The following is a 21,912-nucleotide window of genomic DNA, read 5'->3' on the forward strand; positions in this document are numbered from 1 at the left end:
ATCCCTTGTCAGCTTGACATAAAATATCTCTTTATGTATGCTTAATTTCCAAATGCAAACAATAACCAAGCTGTAATTATGCCTAACATGATATAACTATCGCACATACAATCGCAAATGCATTATATATTTCATCAGATAACTACAACCACAAATACATCATGAATTTAGAATGGGTGGCAATGGACATCATTTCAGTAGCTCAGACTTAGATATGATAATCACTGATATTCTCTTAAATGATGTTATATCACATGATAAAGAAATCAAGGAAAGAAAACAGAAATATCTGTACAAACACATTCTTAACAATTACAACAGAAACACTTATGTCAATTATAATCCTCATTTCTGCAACTGGTCACGTGGCCTTAGCTAGTATTTATAACTACCTTCCTCTGCTACCACTGTCCTTCCTCCACCCTCAGCAAGCACCTCAGCAGGTCTTGGCTCTTTTCCTGGAGGACTGACTCATACCCTCATTCCTCAAGAGTCTGTGCCCTTGGTCATCCTGCCTGGATTAAGATGTTGTACTTTAATCACCAGACATAATTAACACCAAGAGATGATCCAAGGATCTCCTGCACTCCAGACATAATCTTTCTCACCTCCATTGTGAAGCAGTCCAATTTCCCCTCCTAACACTGCTATTCCTTTCTTAGCCTGTTGACTTAAGGGCAGCAGAAGCCCAAAGTGGCCAGGTAACGTCTGAACTTCCACTTCAATGGAATGTTTGTTGTGGCTCTCTGCAAGAGCACTCCCCACTCTGGAACCAAAACATTTAGGCCAGCAGAACTGAAGGTCGTGGGAATAGGACACAAAAATTTTCCTAGTGGGTCACTAGGGGTGATAATGAATGGAACTATTCCCCTTTCCACCCCTTGATTCCTGGACCCATGGATCCTGTACCATATATTGGACAGTGACTCAAAGCATATACTACTGCCTTCTGGAGAACCTGCCCCAGCCCTCCAGGCTGCTGCCACCTAATTGGTGCTGTGACTGTGTCTTTAAAACGCCATTCCATCTTTCTCTAAGGCCAGCTGCATGGTGAGAACATGGTAAAACCATGGGCCCACTGTTACACTTCTCTGACTGTGAAATGAGTTCCCTGGTCAGAAGCAATAGTGTGTGGAATACCATGTCGGTGGATCAGGCATTCTGTAAGCCACAGGCAGTAGTTTTAGTAGAAGCATTACATGCAGGAAAGGCAAATCTACAACTAGAGTAAGGACAAACTGTTTTCCTTTTCATTGAGAAAGTGGTCCAGTGTAGTCAGTCTCCACCAGGTCACTGGCTGATCACCCCAGAGAATGGTGCCACATCTGGGGCTCAGTGGTGGTCTCTGCTGTTGGCTGATCTGGCACTCGGCAGCAGCTGTAGCCATGTCAGCCTGAGAGAGTGAAGTTCACATCCTGGAGCCCATGCAAAACCTCCATCTCTACTTCCATGGCCACTTTGTTCATGGGCCCACTCAGCAGTGACTAGGACGGCTAGGGAAAGATGCAGTCTATAAAATAGGTCATCCAATCTACTTGCTTATTGAACTCCTCCTCTGCTGAAGTCACCTGATAAGCATTTACATGGGACACAAGTATCTTCACATCCTTCACCCATTTGAAGAGACCTATCCATGTACTTCTTTCCCAGATGTCTTTCTCACCAATTTTCTAATCATGCTCTCTCCAAGTCCCTGACCATCCAGCCAATCCATTGAATATAGTCCATGAATCAGTGAACAGTTGCACATCTAGCCATTTCTACTTCCAAACAAAATGTATGACCATATGCAATGCCTGAAGTTCTGCCCACTATGACATTTTTCCTTCGCTAATGTCTTTCAGGGTTGTCTCAGAAAGGGGCTGTAATGTTGTAGCTGTCCACTTCTGGGTGATGCCTGTACAACATAAAGAACCAGAACCTAGTCTTCTCTTCCTTGGTTATACGGCACATCCCATGAGGCTGTAGGTGCATTCTTGGCAGTTGATGGCATTGTAATGGGAATAGAAACCATAGGCATTTGGGTAACTTCTTCATATAACTTGCTTGTGCTTTCAGGACCTGCTTGGGCCTGATCACATGTATGCCACTTCCATTTGATAATGGATTGCTACTGTGCATGTCCTACTTTATGGCTTGCTCATGATAGGCAGCTCAGATTGCATGGTAACTTGGTAGCCCATTGCCACACATTCAGTTTCCACTAAGGCCCAACAGCAGGCCAAGAGCTGTCTCTCAAGGGAGAATAGTTGTCTGTAGATGATGGTAGAACTTTGCTCCAAAATCCCAAAAGTATCTTCTGTGATTCACCTACAAAGGCCTGTCAAAGGCTCCGAACAGCATCCTGATCTGCCATTGACACCTCAGGTACCATAAGATCTGCTGAACCATATGGTCCAAGTGGTAGAGCAGCCTGGACCTGCTAAAGAGCCTTATCTTGTTCCAGGACCCACACAATGCTAGCAGCTTTCTGAGTCACTTTGTATATGGGCCAAAGTAACACACCCAAGTGAGGAATGTGCCGTCCCCAGAATCCAAATAGACCCACTAAACATGATGCTTCTTTCTTGGTGGTGGGATATCACCATGCCCCACACCACTGGACTCCTAAAAATTTCACTAAAAATTTCAAGGTAGAAGGCTCTTGGATTTCCATTGGATTTATTTCCTATTCTCTGAGGCACATATATGTTACGAATAAGTCCAAATGGTTGCTACCTTCTGCTCAATTGATCCAATCATCATAATGTCGTCAATACAGTACACCAATGTGATATTTTGTGGAAGAGACAGATGATCAAGATCCCTTCTAAGTTCTGACACAGGGCTGGAGAGTTTATATATCCTTGAGGTAAAACTGTAAAGGTATACTGCTGGCCTTACCAACTGAAAACCAATTTCTTCTGGTGCTCTTTATCAACAGGTACCAAGGAAAAGGCATTTGCTAGATCAATAAATGTATACCATGTGTGAAGAGATGTGCTAATCTGCTCAAGAAAGGACACCATTTCTGGTATAGCAGTGGCAACTGGAGTCTCTACTTGATTAAGTTTTCGACAGTCAACTGTCATTCTCCATGATCTATCTGTCTTCTGCACTACTCAGATAGGATGGCTAAAGTGAGATGTGATGGGAATCATGACCCCAACATCTTTCAAGTCCTTGATGGTGGCACTAATTTCTGCAACTCCTCCTGGGATGCGATATTGTCTTTTATTCACTATTTTCCTTGGCACAAGCAACTCTGAAGGCTTCCATTTGGCCTTTCCAACCATAATAGCCCTCACACCACAGGCCAAGGAACCAATGTGGGAATTTTAAGTATGTCTTTCCCCATTACACATTCTGGGACTGGGGAAATAACCACAGGATGAGTTCAGGGACCTAACAGACCTGTGAGTTGGACTTCAGCACAAACTCCATTAATCACCTGACCTCTATGAGCCCTTATTTTAACCAGAGGGCCACAATACTTCTTGGGGTCTCCCCCAAGAATCAGTGCAATTCAGATCTAGTATCCAATAGACCCCAGGAAGTCTGATTGTTTCCTTTTCCCCAATGTACAGCTGCCCTTGTGAAAGGCCACAGGTCCCTCTGGGGAATGGCTGGGGAAAGGCTAACAGTAAAACCCAGGTATTTTATCAACATCTTTCTTCAGGGGAGCCTAGCCACCCCTTCACTCAAGGGATTCTGGGTCTGCAAACTGGCTCACGTCTGGAAACTGATTAACAGGCTGAGATTCCCTTTTGCCACGATCCAATGTAGCCTTGTTTTTTGTTGCTTTTCTTTTTCATTTGTTGGAGAATTCTTCTGCTTATATAGATCAAACAAAAATGCAATATACTTTTTATCTATTTCATGCCTGAAAACACCATGATTGATTAGCCAGTACCAAAGGTCCATTTGAGTCATGCAACCATAAAAATCACTTTGCCCATGCTGTCCATTATGGGTCAGGCCATTATGGACACTGCTTTGTCTGGGCTGCCCACCATGATAACTACGATCATCTTGCCTTTGGCAATACAGTGCTGCTACCTGGCCCCTGCTACTTCGGGGCCCAATTAAACCCACAGAATTTAATTCATCCAACTGAGCAACAGCATTTCCAACCCTAAAGTCTGACACAAGGAGGAGGGCAACAACAAAGCTCGTCAGATGTGCTGGTACCCCTCACCATTTTGTGTCGTACAGGATTCATGAAGGGCATGTCCTCTCAGTGTTCCCATAGTGGAGGATAGGTTTGACAGTGTATCCATTCTTGCATTGCAATTTCCCTGAGTCTTAAAATCCCGTCATCGACCCTAAGACAAGAGATATCAGACATCTCCAACTTCCTTTTCAGTAGGCCATATTTTGACAAACGTTTCAGCCAACCACTCAAACAGACTTTTGACACATTTTTTTTTTGACAGAGGATCTATCCTAAACCTAGACTCTCCACTCAGTGAGTCCACGGCAATGAATTCTATCCTAAACCTAGACTCTCCACTCAGTGAGCGCACGGCAATGAATTCTATCCTAAACCTAGACTCTCCACTCAGTGAGTCCACGGCAATGAACTTCTATCCTAAACCTAGACTCTCCACTCAGTGAGTCCACGGCAATGAACTTCTATCCTAAACCTAGACTCTCCACTCAGTGAGTCCACGGCAATGAATTCTATCCTAAACCTAGACTCTCTACTCAGTGAGCCCACGGCAATGAACTTCTATCCTAAACCTAGACTCTCCACTCAGTGAGCCCACGGCAATTCACTCAGCCTGATCCAAGTTTATGGTCCTTCTACCATTATCCCACACCCTTAAAATCCATCCCACACATATTCCCAGACTTCTGTGTGAATGAATGAGCAAACTCACTAAGCTCTTTAGTAGTGTAGTGCACTTCCTCATGGACTATCCTCTCTACCTCCCCTCTAGGAGCCGACTTAACCTTTAGTCTGGTTATAGGTCTAGAGGCAGCTAGGATATCAGTGTCATCTTGCCTAGCATCTCCTTAAGGGAAAAAATCACTGCTGGTTTAGCAGACAATGAAGGACTCACTTCCTCAGTCAAGGGCAGAAAAGGCAGTATTTCAGGGGTGGGGGTGGGAGTACATTTTCTGTTGAGGATGGAGCGACTACCTCCTCAGGTGAGATAAACCCTTGAGAATCTGAAGGTTCAAAGTTCTTAGCCTCAATAGGGTGCTCCCACATATCTCCATCCCAAGTTCCAGGATCCCATTCTTTACCAATAAATGCCCTTACTTTAATGCCCTCAGAGGCTGGGACTTGAATTTTCTGTGTAATTCAGCCAGTCTTATAAAGAAGACTTTGGTTTGATTTCCTGCAGCTTGAGCTCTTTGTCCTTCACTGTGTTCTGAGATGCTAGAAGCTAGTTAGTTTTATCACGGAGCACACTCTTTTCCTTTGTCAGTTATCTAGAGATGCTCGGAGCCACCAACTAGCATCATTTTCTTTATTTTTCTAGAAGCTGTCAAAATTTTTATATATAGAGAGTTACCAAATCTGTAGCCTCTCACAATTGGTAAATCGGGATAATCAGATGCATCTGTTTCCTTAAGTTTGAAAAATAGTTCATACCATGGGCTTTCAATACTGTCCAAGTGTCTAGGAGAGGCTTCAGAGTAACGGTAGGTGTCTGCAAACTGGAAAACCTATTCTAGATACTAAAATAATTCATCCTTATACTTCTGTTGCTCTGGAATCACTTCTGGGTATAATCACTAGATAGACAGATAGATGGTAAATGATAGTTCAAGTGGCTTACAAGCTACAGTCCAGCTAGTCCAACAATGGCTGTCTATCAAGGGGAAGTCCAAGAATCCAGTAGTTGTTCAGTCCATGAGGCTGGTTGTCTCAGCTGGTCTTTGGTCTATACTGGAATTCCAAAGAAGTAGGCTCTAATGCCACGAAGGAATGGACTTGCCAATTAGAGTGAGGGTAAGCAGGCAAGGAGAGCAAGCTTCCTTCTTCCCTGTCCTTCATATAGACTGCCAGCAGGAGGTGTGGCCTGGATGAATGTGAATCTCCCCACCTCAAAAGATCAGGATTAAAAGTGTATCTTCCCACTTCTGTTGATTTAATTAAGAAAATAATACCTCATGGGTACCTAATCACTTGTGTTTTTGTTAATTCCAGATGTAGTCAAGTTGACAACCAAGAATAACCATCACAAGAATATCATATTGATCATTTTCTATTATGTGCCAAAAGCTTTTACAATTCTTAAAATATGTACATAAGCATTTAATAGGGCTTTCTGTGTACCATTAAATCTTTGCAAATATTGACTAGCTTAATCCACAAAATAACTGAATGAACTGTATTTTATTATTCCCCATGTCACAACTGAGAAAATTAAGAACAAAATTTAGGAGATTTTCAGACTCAGGCAGTCTGGCTCCAGGGTTTATGCTGCTACACACTTATATTATTAAAGAGTTTATAGACACAAACTTACCGTCTCTTGCCGGCCAATTCTAGCTCTCTCAATGCTCTTCTGTAGGTTTGCGTGCTTCTGGCTTCCCTCCGACAGCTAGAGAGAGAATCAAGCAGATGAAATGGTTTACTAAGAAGACAAAATGAAACAGACTGTTGGTTCAGCTCTATGTTAGAAAAACCATTAAAGGCCACACTGAAAACCAATTTTTCTAATTTGAAGAAAATTATTAATCTTCAGAGTAGAACGAAAGAAAAGTGTCTAGGGTCGCTGTTGATTGCTATGATGAAACAACCACAACCAAAGGAATTTGGGGAGGAAAGGTTTTAGTCAGCTTACATTTCCACATCTATAATGCATCTCTGGAGGAAGTCAGGACAGGAACTCCAACAGGGCAGCAACCTAGAGGCAGGAGCAGATGCAGAGGCCATGGAGGAGTGCTGTTGGCTTGCTTGCTCAGCCTGCTTTCTTATAGAACCCAGGACCACCAGCCCAGAGATGGCACCACCCACAATGGTCTGGGCCCTCCCCTATAAATCACTAAATAAGAAAATGGTCCAGGCATGGTGGGTCATGCCTTTAAATCAAGCACTTGGGAGGCAGAGGCAGGCAGATTTCTTTGAGTTTGAGGCCAGCCTGGTCTACAGAGTGAGTTCCAGAATATTCAGGACTGTTACACAGAGAAACCCTGCCTTCAAAAACAAAAACAAAAAACAAACAAAAATAGCCTGTCAAGTTGACATAAAATTAGCCTGCACAAAAAGTAAATGCTTTCTTCTTATTTCATCAAAAAATAATGTCTTTAACTTTTTTTCAATTTTTGTTGTTCTGAGACAAGTTCTCACACCAGCCCTCACTAGCCTGGAACTCAAAGAGCCTGCCTTTGCCTGTCCAGGTGCTGGGATTAAAGGCGTGTGGCACTACACCCAGTTATGAGTAATATGCCTTCAACATCTTTATGTAATCTTTAGCTGCTTTTCCATCTCTACCCACAAACAACTTCTACCTCATTACTTCAGTTAGAAATTGAATTTGAAAATTCAAAAATATCTCCTTTAAAAATCTGTATCCAAATTTCATTTCCCTTTTGACTAAGGTCTCTTAAGAACACCTCAGGCTGTTTCGTGTAGACTCGTACTGTGCCTCTCCAGTCAGTCAGTACTATCCCATTTGTCCCCAGTAAAGCATCTAGAGGAACTGCACACTTCACATATCTGTTACCTGCCACCAAGTCTAGTCAGTTCACTAATGTATTCATCTTACTCAGCTTAGAAAGCAGATAAGTTCCATGTGGAAGTCATCCAAACAGTAAATATGGAAAATCCACAAGCATACCACTAGAAAAGACCGGCAAATTTCAGGGCACACCTGACCCTCACAATTATTACTCTCACCTGAGTCTGTGAGTAAATAAACAACCACGGACAATTCCCAACCCCCAGTTTCTACCACATCTTTTAGTATAAATTAAGACATTTCAGACTCGTTTTGAGTGGCGATAAGCCTTCTTAAAGATCTTCCATGCCTCTGTCTCTCTGGAGTCATACACATCTAGAAAGTAATTAATTTAATTTGTTAGCTGAGAAGGAGCTGACTTTTCATGATATAAATCTAGCTGTAGAGAGGGAGGTTAGTGTGTAAATACCAGTCTTGCTTAAATTCAGAAAGAGTATCTTTAGAAAGTCGGTGGCTTTCCTGGGGCAAGCAGAAGCACCGCCCACTTCCTTTACTGAAAGAGTACGAGCTGCTCCAGGCCAGCGGATGTCATCACCTGGGCAGCGGGGCCTCTTCTACAGACATTATTTTCCTAAGTTCAAACAGAACACATTCGGCGGGTTTCTGAGCCAAAACAAGCTTCAAGACTTTACATTTAGCAACAAGATTGAGTTCTTCATAACAAAGATTGCAATGCATTTTTTTTTTAAATCTCCATGTTTAAAAACACCCTGAAGGACCCACCTGAAATAATCTTTAAATATATATACATCACTTCATTTCAGGAACAGAGAAATTCTCCAATTAAAATAATATACATCTTTAAAAACATGGAAAATGTTTTATAAAACAACCAGACACATTAGCCTTAAAGTTAATAATTACATAAAACATGCTAATAGGTAGGGGATATATATATATATCCCCTACCTATTAGCATGTTTTATTATATATATATATTATATATATATATAATATATATATATACACACACACACATATAAAATGAAGCACTCCAGGTACATGTCTACTTATAATCATTTACAACTTAAAAGCATTTGAAAGGTAACTCATTCAATACTTCCCCAATTCTGATAATAATCTTATGTAGATACATATATCTTAGTATTTTATTTTTATTTATTTGTCTCTCACTTATGTGCAGATACCCACAGAGACCAGAAGAGGGCGTCATATCCCCTGGACTAGAGTCACATCCAGTTATGCGCCTCCATATGAAGTGTGTGCTAGGAATGGAGCCCAGTCCTCTGGAAGAGCAGCAAATGCTCTTAACCACTAAGCCAGCAGCTCTCCAGCCCCCGATCTCAGTACTTTAAACATGAATTACTGCATTCATAAGTTGTCATGTTAAGTATCTTGGTAATACAGGATGCAAATGATAGGATATGACACTGCTAAAGAGCTGCTCGGTCCCTGTTAGTTTTCAGACACTCACCCCAAATACCCTGGGAGCCACAGCTCTTGATAGGCTGTGTTTGCCTCCAGGCTTTGGATTCTGCTTTGTTTTTAGGTTTTGCTTGTTTTGATCTATACAGCTATTAGAAGTATATGGCTATGGTTCCTAATATGCCCTGTGGGATTACATGAAACCGGGGCTTTGAGGGGAATGAGCTGAGACGTGTGTGGATCACGTGAGCCAGCAGTTCTCAAGCAGTGGCACACATGAGAATAAGGGACTGTATGTTTAGTAGGCTGCTGCTCCCACCTCCTGAGCATCTAAATAGAACAGTGGTGGGGTTCTGATCCCCGACTCCTTGAGCACTAGGCAAGCATTCTGCCACTGAGTTATAGTCCAAAGAATCTGCATTTATAAATTTCTCAGGTGATGCTGATCCTACTGGTTATGGGTCAACAATTTTTAGAAATATTGATCTAAATAAAATTTTGTTTTCTCTAAGTAACAAACCCAACTGAAGCAATAAAGTATTAATATATGGGAAAATATAATCTACCTTCTAAGAGAAAGCAAATAACTACTATATACTGTAGTTTGAACAAGAAAGTATCTCAGTATCTCTGTATTTAAAATCAAAAGCCCACACTTACAAAAAAAATTAAAAAGATTGTATTTTATATTTTTAAAAGGTATTCACCACAAGATTCCTTTAAAGACCACTATTCTTGGCCGGGGTGGTGGCGCACACCTTTAATCCCAGCACTCGGGAGGCAGAGCCAGGTAGATCTCTGTGAGTTCAAGGCCAGCCTGTTCTACAGAGTGAGATCCAGGACAGGCACCAAAACTACACAGAGAAACCTTGTCTCAAAAAACAAAAACAAAACAAAAAAGACCAAACTATTCTAGTATATGTCTATAAAGTGAACCAGAATCAATTATATACTATACTAAATCCATTTCCATATTTCACTAAGGCTAATGATAATAATTTTTAAAACCTAGTATGCCAGAACAAATGGCAGCAGGTGGAACAGTAAAAACTACCTATAACAAGAAAAAAACAGGTTTCATATTTAGATTTGAGACTCTAACACAATACTCTTCTCTGAGTACATTGGAAGCCACCTAGTAAAGACATAGGGTAGAAAAATACAGAGGCCCTACTGCACACATACCTTCTCGGAAGTGCTATCCATTGCTTTACACTCAGACACAGACCAGTATAAGTAACATTTCAAAATGTAAACCAAATTACCCTTGTATAATGCTTTACAATTCACTATTTTCAGATAAATTTTGAATGTGTGTGTATACCTCATAAAGAACACACACACACACACACACACACACACACACACACACACGTTCTTTATGTTAGACAAGGTCTCACTATGAAGTCCTGGCTGTCCTAGAACTCACTATGTAGATCAGGCTGGCCTCAAACTCAGATATGCCTCCTGGGTGCTGGGATTAAAGGCGTGTGCAACCAAGTCCAACAGGTCTACATTATTTTAAAAACAAGTTTGTTTTTCAGAGCAGTTTAGGTCCACAGAGAGTTGAGCAACAGATACAGATTTTCTCATGTGCCTCAATTCTACATATACACAGACTCCTCACTATCAAAATCTCACACCAAATGGTACATTGGTCACAGTTTATGAGCCTACACTGACATCACCATCACTGAAGTCCATGGTACATTAGAGCCCACTGGTGTTGTCACTCTGGGGACTTTAGGGAATGTACTCACCATTAAAGTCTCATACAGAATAGTTTCCCTGGTCACAATTCTCTATGCCCCATCAAGTTATCCTTCCTCTCCTAGAATGGCTTTTTTCACTTAGCAATTTGCACTGAATTCCCACTGAACACCCAATCATCCTACAGCTTACAATAACCAATTTCTTTTCATCAGTGCATAATATTCTACTATCTGGGTAACTTTCAGTCTGTTCTGCCATTAAGCTAGTAAACACCCTATTTGCTCCCACGTGTGGGTAATCATGAATAAATCTACTACAAACATCTGTACAGATTTTGTACAAAACTCACTTGGTAAATACCATGGAGCACAACTGTTTGGTCACAGGATAAAAAGTATGTTTACTTTATAAGAATATGCCCAAATGCCTTCGAACAGTGGCTGCACAATTTCTATTCCCAACAGCCACAAATGGACAATTCCTTTTCTCTGCACCCTCCTAGCATCTGGGTCACCATGGCCATGTGTATGTGTAAGTACTTGCATGTATGTATGTGTATCATGTTATGTACCTGGTGCCCTCGGAGGCTAGAAGAGGGTTTTGGATCCCTTGGAAATGGAATAAATAGGCAGTTGTGAACCACCAGGTGGGTGCTGGGAAACAAACTTGGGTCTTCTGGAGGAGCAGCCAACCTTAACCACTAAGCCATCTCTCCAACTTCTTTTTAAAAATTTTAATTATGGAAAAGAAATGCAAAATGCATCATTTAACATATTTTATTCAATGACATTAAATACATTCAGGCTGCTGCACAACCTTTGCCACTATCCATCTGCAGAACATCTTCATCATTCCAAACAAAAAAGATTCATTAACAAACACCACCTATCCATTCTCCCTACTCTTCTACCCATGGAACCATTATTTTACTACTGGTCTGCTTTTGCCTAATCTAAATACCTGACATAAATGGAACCACAAATATCTTTTTGTATTTATTTTACTTAGCATGCTTCAAGGACCACCTGTGCTATAGCACATACCACAATTCCACTCCTTTTAAAGGCTGAACAAAATTGTATTCTGTGTACACCACATATTATATAGTCACTGATAGCCATCTGTATCATCTCCTCCATTGTGAAGAACACTGGCATACAAGTGCCTGTTTGAGTCCCTACTTCTTATTCTTTGCTTTTAGGGGGTAAGGAGTACTGCAAGGATTGAACCCAGGGTCTTCATACCTTACTTACACTTATTTTCTTTTATTGTGATAATGTCTATCCCACTGGTTGTAACATGTTAACTTATATTTTTGGAATTTTGTGATTTACCAGCAGTATAAAATAGGCTAATCCTTGCAAGTTCCCCCAAAGTAGATACTGGCAAACATTTAAAAGTTTGCTAATCTTATGGTTGAAAAGTGTCAATCATCATTATTTTCATTCTATTTAATGTTTCTAATCTTTGTGTATATATGATGTGTGTATTGCACAAGTGTGTGCATCCATGCCAGGGGCACACTCTTGCCATAGTGCTCCTGTGGAGGTCAGATAGCAACCATGGGTTGGTCCTCACTTTCCACTTTGAAACAAAGTGTCTTTGTTTACTTTTGCCTCTGCCAGGCTATATGCCCATGAGCTTCCAGGGATGGCATGTCTCTGCCTATCTCTGTGTAGTAGGTTCTTGGGAATCACACATGTGTGCTATCTCACCCAGTTTTTCATGGGTTCTGAAGATTTGAACTCAGGTCCTTGTGAAAGTATGGAAATGCTTTACACACTGAGTCACCCACCCTCTTAGACTGATTTCAATTATTGATATTTAGTCAATCTTCACATTTTTATCGATCAAGTTTCTTTTCTTATAGTGCTGAGAATTGAACCTACGCCTTGAATATGCTAACTATGCGCTCCACAGCTAAGTTATACTCTCAGTCCCATACTATCTCTTTTCATTACTAAAATAAAACCATTACAGTGCTCATGCTGTGTATGAGTGGTCATGCATGTCACAGCTGTGTATGGAGGTCAGCCGGCAATACTGTGGCACTAGCTCTCACACCCAACCTTACATGGGTTCATTTAAGGCTTCTCCTCACAGCCTTACCATCTTGTCTAGTCCTAGCAACACCAATGTTCAACGACAGCAACACTGTATTTGTTCAGTTTTCTGCCAGGTACAAACCTCACCTCATGATGCTCGTCTTTTTAAGAAAGAAAGCTTGACGATGGTGCTGCAAGAACAGTGAGCCGGGCAGTAAGCCAAGCACGGCCTACTGCTGGTTCCTCCTCTCCAGTACATTCTTGGTCCTTCGTGAGTTGCTTTAGTGCATGAATTTAAAATTATCTATAAAAACCTAGTGGATGTTGGTCATCATGCATTAGCCAGACAGACAGGCACTGACGTCTTTACAATGGCTTTCCTCACTCAAGTGTATGCCGCCCCGTTGAGTTAGGAGTTCTGGGCCCTAGGAAGTGCACGATACTTTTTATTTGTTTCTTGTTAAGATTTAAATTTGGTTTTGGTGCTACTAGGAGATAGGCAATGACCCCAACCAAACTAACATTTGTAGTGAATTGAAGTGTTAGAGGTTAGTCAAAATGTAAATGTGTAGCCTTGTAAATATGAAAATCAACAAATTTCAAAGTTGAAATTGTTTTGTATCCAATCTAAAGTTAAGTGGGTTTAAAAATAATTAGAGCCAGGTAGTGGCGGCACACACCTTTAATCCTAGCACTTGGGAGGCAGAGCCAGGCTCTCTGTGAGTTCAAGGCCAGCCTGGTCTACAAAGCGAGATCCAGGACAGGCACCAAAACTACACTGAGAAACCTTGTCTCGAAAACCAAAAAAAGAACAAAACAAACAAAGAAAAAAACAAAACAATAATTATAATGTAGGACAGTCATGGTTATAAATAAATATAAACACTGGGGAAATGATAAGATCCTATATCTGAATTTGATTTGGTGCAATCATGTAAGTTTGAACCACCCCCTTGGGTCAAAAAGTAGCTCAATTTAAACACAAACGCAACTAACAGGGTTAAATTTTTATGAAACATCTATAAAATACAGAGCAGCTAGATACAGTATTAGGATGGAAATACTAAAATTTATAAAATACTGATAATCTTTTGGTGGCAAAATAGGGCAAACAAATTGAAATGAGGGTTATCTGGGGAAATTAATGGCAGGAGTGATTCTGACACTCTGCCACCACCTGGTGGCATGGCATCAACGGTCCAGGTCTTGTGGAGAGGATCTTTCCAGATCGGATGACTTATAGTGGGGAATATAACTCGGGAGAATGACTCTCCCAAGCCTGGATCTCCTAGGAAACAGGGAACAGTGTTTGGGGGATGGGCTATGGAATTTCATAGCTAGTCCAGGGTCATCCTTTTCAACCTCATCATGAAGCTTCTACAGCAGAGGAGAGTCATGTTTAGGAAGTCTGGAAGCCTAGCCTGAAGCTACCACAAGAGCAAACAAATAGTAAACATTTTCTTAAATCTCTGATGCCTTAAAAGTGGTACCAAATTCAAGCATTTCAACTGCTTTAATCACTGACTATTTTTAAACTATTTCAAATCGTTTACCAATAAAATACTTGCATACTTCTTTCTCCCATCTCCAATATTCGAGTCACCCTATCTCTGCAAACAGTATTTAATTCTTAGTTATCTGGGACAATAGAGAAATAGTAATAACATTCAACTTAAAAGGCTAGCTTCGTTTGCTGTGTTGTCTAGCTGGCATCTAAGGATCCTCCTACCTCAGCCTCCTGAGCAGCTGGGACACACAGCTTAAAAGGTTTTACTTTTAAATGCATATGGATGTCATTAGGCAGACCCTCTCAGTTACTCCTCTACAGTCTTTCTTTCTTTTCGTTTCGTTTTGTTTTGTTTTTCAAGACAAGGTTTCTCTGTGTAGCTCTGGCAACCCTGGAACTCTGTAGACCAGGCTGGCCTTGAACTCACAGAGATTCGCCTGCCTCTGCCTCCTGGTGCTGGGATTAAAGGCTTGTGCCACAACAGCCCAGCAGTCTTTCTTTCTTAACAGAGCTTCAGTTTCTGTTCAGACTACAGTGGTAGCGTGCTCCAAAAGAATGGATGCTCCCAGAACATCCCTTTAGTATAAGCCTGTTAACTCAGACTTAGCCAATGAGATATAGACAGAAGCCTGCTTGGGGAAGGGGGCATGCTGACATTTCATCTTATATAAAAGGAGGGGGAGGGAGAGAGAGGGAGAAAAGGAAAGGAAAGAAGAGGAGGTGAGGGGGAGAGGGGAAGGGAGAGAGGGAGAGAGGGAAGGGGACAACCTATTCTCTGGACACCACTGAGAAGGACTTAGGAATCTCAGTAAGTTATGCTTACAACCAAAACGGGAAAGCCAAATGTCAAAGACAGTCTAGACTTGAGACAATGTGTGGTGCAAGTAGTCAACCTTGAGAAGGCTACCTCCAACTTCTTAACATCAGATAGTGAATTCCCATTATCCTATTATGCAAGCCAATTTGAATCTACTTTTCTCTTATTTGTTCGCACATACAAAAAAGAACACATATAAGAATGTCAACAGTAGAGGCAGGAGAGAGAGGCTCAGATGTTAGGAGGGTACACTGTTCTTCTGGAAGACCTGAGTTTGATTCCCAGGATCCACATCAGGCAGTTCACAACTGCCTGTTACTCCAGCTCCAGGAGATCTGACACACCTCCACACACATACAAATAGTTAAAAATTAACTTTTAAAATGCTTTAAGAATGTTAATAGTGTTTAGCTTTAAGTGAGTAATAATACAAATTTATTTTAGAAAAATACCAATATGACTATTTTAAAATATCAGAGCAATATGAACTTTTGTAGCTTGGCAAGTTCTTGTTTGCTAATGTCTATGAGAGACACAGGTCTGAAGTAAGCAAGCTGGAAGAACAACAGATGCATAACCTGTAAGGCAGACACTGCAAAGATACTAAGCAGCTGGCTCCTCCTCAGAGCTGCTAAGCGGGTTGTTAAGGATAGGGAATGTGACTGGGCTCCTTCGGAGACTCAATGCAGGTGTATGTACAACAGACACCAGCAGAGGTCTACACAAGTTCAAATGCGATCTGCAAGCCGGACTCAACCTGGAATGCATAACAGCTCTGAGGAGAGGGTATCTCTGACAGTAAATGCAGTCTTATTTGCTGAAGTGACTCCATAAACTTGGACAGGGTTTACTAAAGTGTATTTCACAGAACACTAACATCTCAAGGGAACAGACCAAGACAGACTTGCAATGCATATTGTCAGATTAAAGGGTCAGAAAATTCAAAATAGTTACTTCGGTGAACTCATCATTCCCAGATTCCTTTGATTACAGAACCTCGTTTTCAGTAACATATTACATCTGTTACACGGGATCCTGTCAAGTATAATTCAGGCAAAATGGCAGAAAAACGAAACGATGAAGTTAAAAATACACACTTAATTGTTCCCACATAACATTCATTCCCAAAGCTAAGTTTTTTAAAAAGTCAAGCTTACACCAGGGTTACAACAATCATGTCTACATAACAGAAATCATTTTTTACTGCTGTATGTTATGGAGTGGAAGGAAAGGAAAAAACTGGGGCCAGGGAGAAGGCTGCTAGACCAAGTAAACAATACTCGGGATGAACCCAGGCTGTTGATGCAGGTGAGCTCAGGCAGTGATGCAGTGATTAATGCCTTTGTTCAACCCTAGCATATCTCTATGTATCTGTTACTGCATTACATGCTAGCAACAAAAGATGAGCCAGCCACAGTCCCTTCCCTGAAAGAATGTCTGGCATGGCTCTAGCTGACACAAAGGCTTCTTCGTGCTACAGAGGAAGTGTGTCTACAATAGCTGTGATGGTTGATGTTGGCAGTTTCTAGACGGACCCCCTGATGTGGGAAGACCCAGTGTAAATCCCTTTGCTCTTAAGTTATTTACTTCAGGTATTTTGTGAGATGGGAGTGAGTAACACATCATTCTTCACGAATACGTATGAAGGACAGTGTGTGGAGCTATCACAATGATGTGTTACCATGTGTCTTATTTTATGTCCTGTCCATCAGTCATTATGCTTGCCATGGCAAACCACAGTCACTAAACGAATTTCAACAGATAGTTTTTATTAAAAATATTTCTAGTCATCTATATAGGCCCAAAGTAGACCTACTCTTTAGAGATTCAATTTTAGCTGTAAACATCTATATGCCTATTTCTAAACACTAATTAGGGGAAATACAAAACCAACAAACAAAACAAAACAAAAAACCACCTTCAAACTGAGAACATCTCTCAGTGTCTCCAAAACTACAATAAAATCTAGCTTCATGTTCTTTTCTTTTTCAGAATGAAACGCTTATTATAGACCAATTCCTAGAAAGTCTGGCCTGAACTATCCTCTAAACCAAAACCTGAATAAAGAACTACAAAAGTTCTGGAGGAGGGGGGATTCCTAATTCTTACTTATTAAGAAAAAAAATTCATTAAAATTGTTATATAGCTGCTGCCATGCTAATTAAATTCTTGTTTTTAAGAAGTCACATTTTAATTATATATTTAAAATATTGCTTTGACTTTAAAATGTCAATAAAGTACATACAACATTTCCTACCTTAACCATTTCTAAGTGTACCACTCAGTACTGCTGTAACCAATCTCCAGAAGGGTTTGTCTGCAAACCGAAACCTACATCTGTTCAACAAGACCTCCCTCCTCACCTCCAGACCTGAGTAACCTCACTTCCACTTTCTGTTAGAGCCTGGTTACGCTTCATGTTCCATACAAGAATTATGTAGTACACCCCCACAGACACATACACACACTGTACTTGTAGAGAACAGGGGCAAAATACTGCCACACTCCTCACCTGGGCATAGAATCTCTTAGAGACCAAGTTGGAGCAATGGAAACATGGGCAAGAACCTGATTACTGGTCTTGTGTTCAAGACTCGAGGTTCCTCCATGTCTTCCTGCCTTCCTTTGTAAGCCTGAAGACAGGGATGGTTATTTTAAGGATTAACTTCAAGGTCATTCTTGATTTTTAACAATTTTTTTTTTATTTTATTGGATCACCCTGGAGCTGGAGTTACAGGTGGTTGTGAGTCACAGGTATGGATGCTGGAACATAACTCAGGTCTTTTGTAAGAACAGAATAAATTCTTAACTGCTAAGTCATCTCACTCCAGCCCCCTGACAATTTCTTTCCATCTTTTAGGGTACAGAGAAATGTCACTTCACCTCGGGGTTTCTTCAAGCTACACACAAATTCATCACAACAGTGACTTATGAGAAGGATCTAGTCACTTCTACTTTCACTGGAGCTGAAAGAGCTGAAAGCTTCTGGTGACCCCCAAGCATAAAATCATTTCATTACTATTTCATAACTATAATTTGCTACTGTTATGAATCGTAATATTTGATATATAACCCCAAAGGGGTCTCGACCCATAGGTTGAGAATAAATCAAATACCAGAACATGTATTTCAGAAGAAATGAGATAGAAATATGCCTTGTTATTTTCAGCATTGTATAGAAAGCTTTTCTTGCCTATTAAAGACTTTACTATATGAGAATACAATTATGTCACCTCTCTTAGAGGGGCTAGCTTAAAAACTATTTCTTCAGTCCAGCCCAGATATTTATTATAGCTTTAAAAAAAATAACTATACCTCATTATTCTCAGCAAAATTAATAATATGTTAACCATATTAAGCAGAGGAAGGGAAAGTAACAACACTGTCTTCCAAGCTTATAATTGTTTGAACCAACCAAGTTAGCAATTAAAAAAAAAAGTAAATTTATTCTGGCAGGAAATTTTCAGTTTCCTCTGCTTGGTGTACATGACAAAACCTAACCAACCACTAAGACATCTCATAATAATATGACCCCAATATGACTTCCAACTTTATGTGACCACATAACAAAAAAGTCTGTACATACTCTTCCTAAGCTAATCATCAACTATCAACTAAATGTTAATTGTTTTGGTCTTCTCTTGATTAACAGCATGGGCCACAGTCAAAACGCATAGATTCAAATCTTCCTTTGCCATCTCCTAATACTATCACCTTGGGCAAGTTATTCAACCTGTGGGTCCCTCAGTTTCCTCCTATGTAAAACATAGTTAATAACAATACTGATGCCTCATACAGGTATAAGAATCATAGTAGGCTCTTAACTGAATCTGCCTAAGGATAACAGTCCTCAGTTCCTCTTCACACATCTCCACCTTTCATATAAACCAGCATTTCTCAACCTGTGGGTCGAGACCCCTTTGGGGTCACATATCAGATACTATGATTCATAACAGTAGCAAAATTACAGTTCTGAAGTAGCAATGAAATAATTTTATGGTTGGGGGTCACCACTGTTAGCATTCAGGCATTTCCGCTGGCCTGCCCACAGGGATTGATCATCATCACATCAGCCACCAAGATGCAACACTGTTGCTACCGCCACCCTGAGCCACAAACTCTCCCTATGCACATGCGCCACATCCTCTTACAAAAAGTAAGTGCCTTCTCTCCCCATGCTTTTCCTTCTCCTCTCACTCAGAGGCCGCCTCTGCACACACCCCACCCCAATAAACCTCTCACATGGGATCTGCTGCACAGCGTGACTCCAACCTACCAAGGTACCTTCCATCGTTAAATCGTTATAATCACAACATAAGGAGCTGTATTAAAGGGTTGCAGCCTGAGGAAGGTGAGAACCACTGATTCTAAGCCTACTCCACTTTCAGCTCAAAAGGACAGTTTCTAAAAACGCTATGTTAACTATACATCTTTATAAAAGCCTTCTTTGGTGTGAGATGGCTCAGTGGGTAAAGGCACTTGCCGCCAAGCCTGACCACCTTCCACGTGGTGAAAGGAGAGAACTGACCCTGCAGTTGTTTTCTGTTCCGTACATGCACTGTGGCATGTGCACACATACATTAACCCCTACACGGACGGACGGACGGACGGACAGACAGGCAGACAGACAGACAGATGTAATTTAAAGAAAAATGTAAGAGCCTTGTCTTTGTCCTAAACTGTATAACAGAATTTACAGCAAAGCTTAGCATTGCCACTAATATATTAAACATTATAAGGCAACTTTTTATAGTTTCTTGTTAATTATTTCCAAGTAAGTTAGATCACTACACTTTATCAAGGAAACTGAAAATTCTCTAGGCATAGACCACTTATTCTTTAGATTCAGATAATTTACAACAGTGCATGGCTACAGCAGCCATGGAAAATCTCTGTGGAGGTTGACACATGCCACACACATCTTAGAAAATGTTGAAGTTAAAACAAATTATAACCATGAGTCCTTCAGACTGTCTTCAATGAATATCAACACATACAACCAAAAAAGGCAAAGGAGAAAAAAATATATTTCCTGATTGAATTTTCAAATTTCCTCTAAGAATGTCTATCCTCAAGAGACAAGCACATTCCTGCACGTCATTGGAGTCACCGACAGCAGAGGAATGACATTAAAAGAGAGGAAATGAAGAGTCACCCCACCCCCACACCCCCGAGCCAGTCTGGAGATAATTAACAAGAAACTCAAAGGAAGTTAACATTATACTTCTGGCAATCTTAGCAGTGGTCCTTCACTGCAGCCGTGAGTGTGGCCAATCAGCAGTCACCGAGTGCCTGTGTATGTAAATCACAGCAGCGCTCACTCAAGCTGTTAGCTGGGCAGTGCTCTCCACTCAATTCACCTTCCTGGAGAGAAGTCACACTTCCAGCACAGGTCACAAGCATTTTTCTTATAAAGCATGAACACTGACTTCTACTTTCTGAATCACCCTCAGTAAAAGGCAAGCCCTCAATTAATTGCTTTGATTGAACACAGAAGTTTACAGTTGACACTCGTGGGTGAGCCATAATTTATCCGAATGTGTGGCTACCACATGCGGAAACCGTCAAGTCCCAAACCTTCCACTTCATCTTCACCACAGCCCACACCAGCTGAGCAACCTCTCTGACGAACCGGGAAAGCAAGTCTCTAGAAAGCTTGCAAACTTCTCCAGCTGCTCAAGAACAACAAAAATAAAACCTTGTTGTGACTTAGAACAGTGCTTAGAGCAGGAGGCACAGGCCCTACGGCGTCCATGTTAGCATGTCTTAACTGCTGATTTACAGAGGTGTGCCAGGTTCAGCTTTGACCTCTGACTTCTAAGAGGAACTAAAGAGAGGGTGTACTCAAAACTACACTCGAGGTCAACTCTCAAACCACAGGACAGGAGTACACTGACAGCTGCTAATTTATACAATGATTCGGTAAATTTAGCTTATGCTGTTAACCCCTTACTCACATGGTGTTCCAAGAAAACCAGAGCAGCAGGAATAAGAACACCCTATTCTTCAGTCATTCAGTCTAAATGTCAATTACCCTCAGTTTTGAAATAGTTGCATTCATGGTACTAGTAAGACACTGATTGCGTCTACTAAGATTACCCAAGTACCCATACTTAGTTAATATGAACTATGGTAAGTCATTTGGCCTTGTTCATTTATTTATTTATTTATTTATTTATTTATTTTTATTTATTTTTTTGAGACAGGGTTTCTCTGTGTAGCTTTGCGCCTTTCCTGGAACTCACTTGGTAGCCCAGGCTGGCCTCAAACTCACAAAGATCCGCCTGCCTCTGCCTCCCGAGTGCTGGGATTAAAGGCGTACGCCACCACTGCCCGGCCGGCCTTGTTCATTTAAAGTAAGAAATTTCTGCCTTATACCTTGGCCAAGAAATGTGTAATAAGCACCACTGTACCTAATTTAGACAGGACTGACCACTCACAAGGTATGTGCTCAAATGCTCAATATGTTGTTTGTTGGATGAAGAAAGCACAATCCTTATTCTCAAGCAACAAAAATCAATTATTACAGCAAATTAATAACACTGATTCTAACACTAAATATAAATGGTCTAACACACTAACTTAAAAGGCAGAAATTAGCCGGGCGGTTGTGGCGCATGCCTTTAATCCCAGCACTGGAGGCAGAGCCAGGCGGATCTCTGTGAGTTCGAGGCCAGCCTGGGCTACCAAGTGAGTCCCAGAAAGGCGCAAAGCTACACAGAGAAACCCTGTCTCGAAAAACCAAAAAATAAAAAAATAAAAAAT

At 41.0% G+C, this 21,912-nt stretch overlaps 1 protein-coding gene across 2 annotated transcripts in view; it reads right to left on the reverse strand.

Moving 5' to 3' along the window:
- Mnd1 (meiotic nuclear divisions 1) overlaps positions 1-21,912 on the reverse strand; it is a 67,677-nt gene that overhangs the window by 23,935 nt on the left and 21,830 nt on the right. For both annotated transcript variants that reach the window (XM_059264765.1, XM_059264766.1), the window contains exon 5: positions 6,465-6,539. In XM_059264765.1, the coding sequence (XP_059120748.1) occupies positions 6,465-6,539 (75 nt within the window). The remainder of the gene's footprint in view (positions 1-6,464; positions 6,540-21,912) is intronic.

This window comes from Peromyscus eremicus, chromosome 6 (assembly GCF_949786415.1).
Source record: "Peromyscus eremicus chromosome 6, PerEre_H2_v1, whole genome shotgun sequence".
Lineage (NCBI taxonomy): Eukaryota > Metazoa > Chordata > Mammalia > Rodentia > Cricetidae > Peromyscus > Peromyscus eremicus.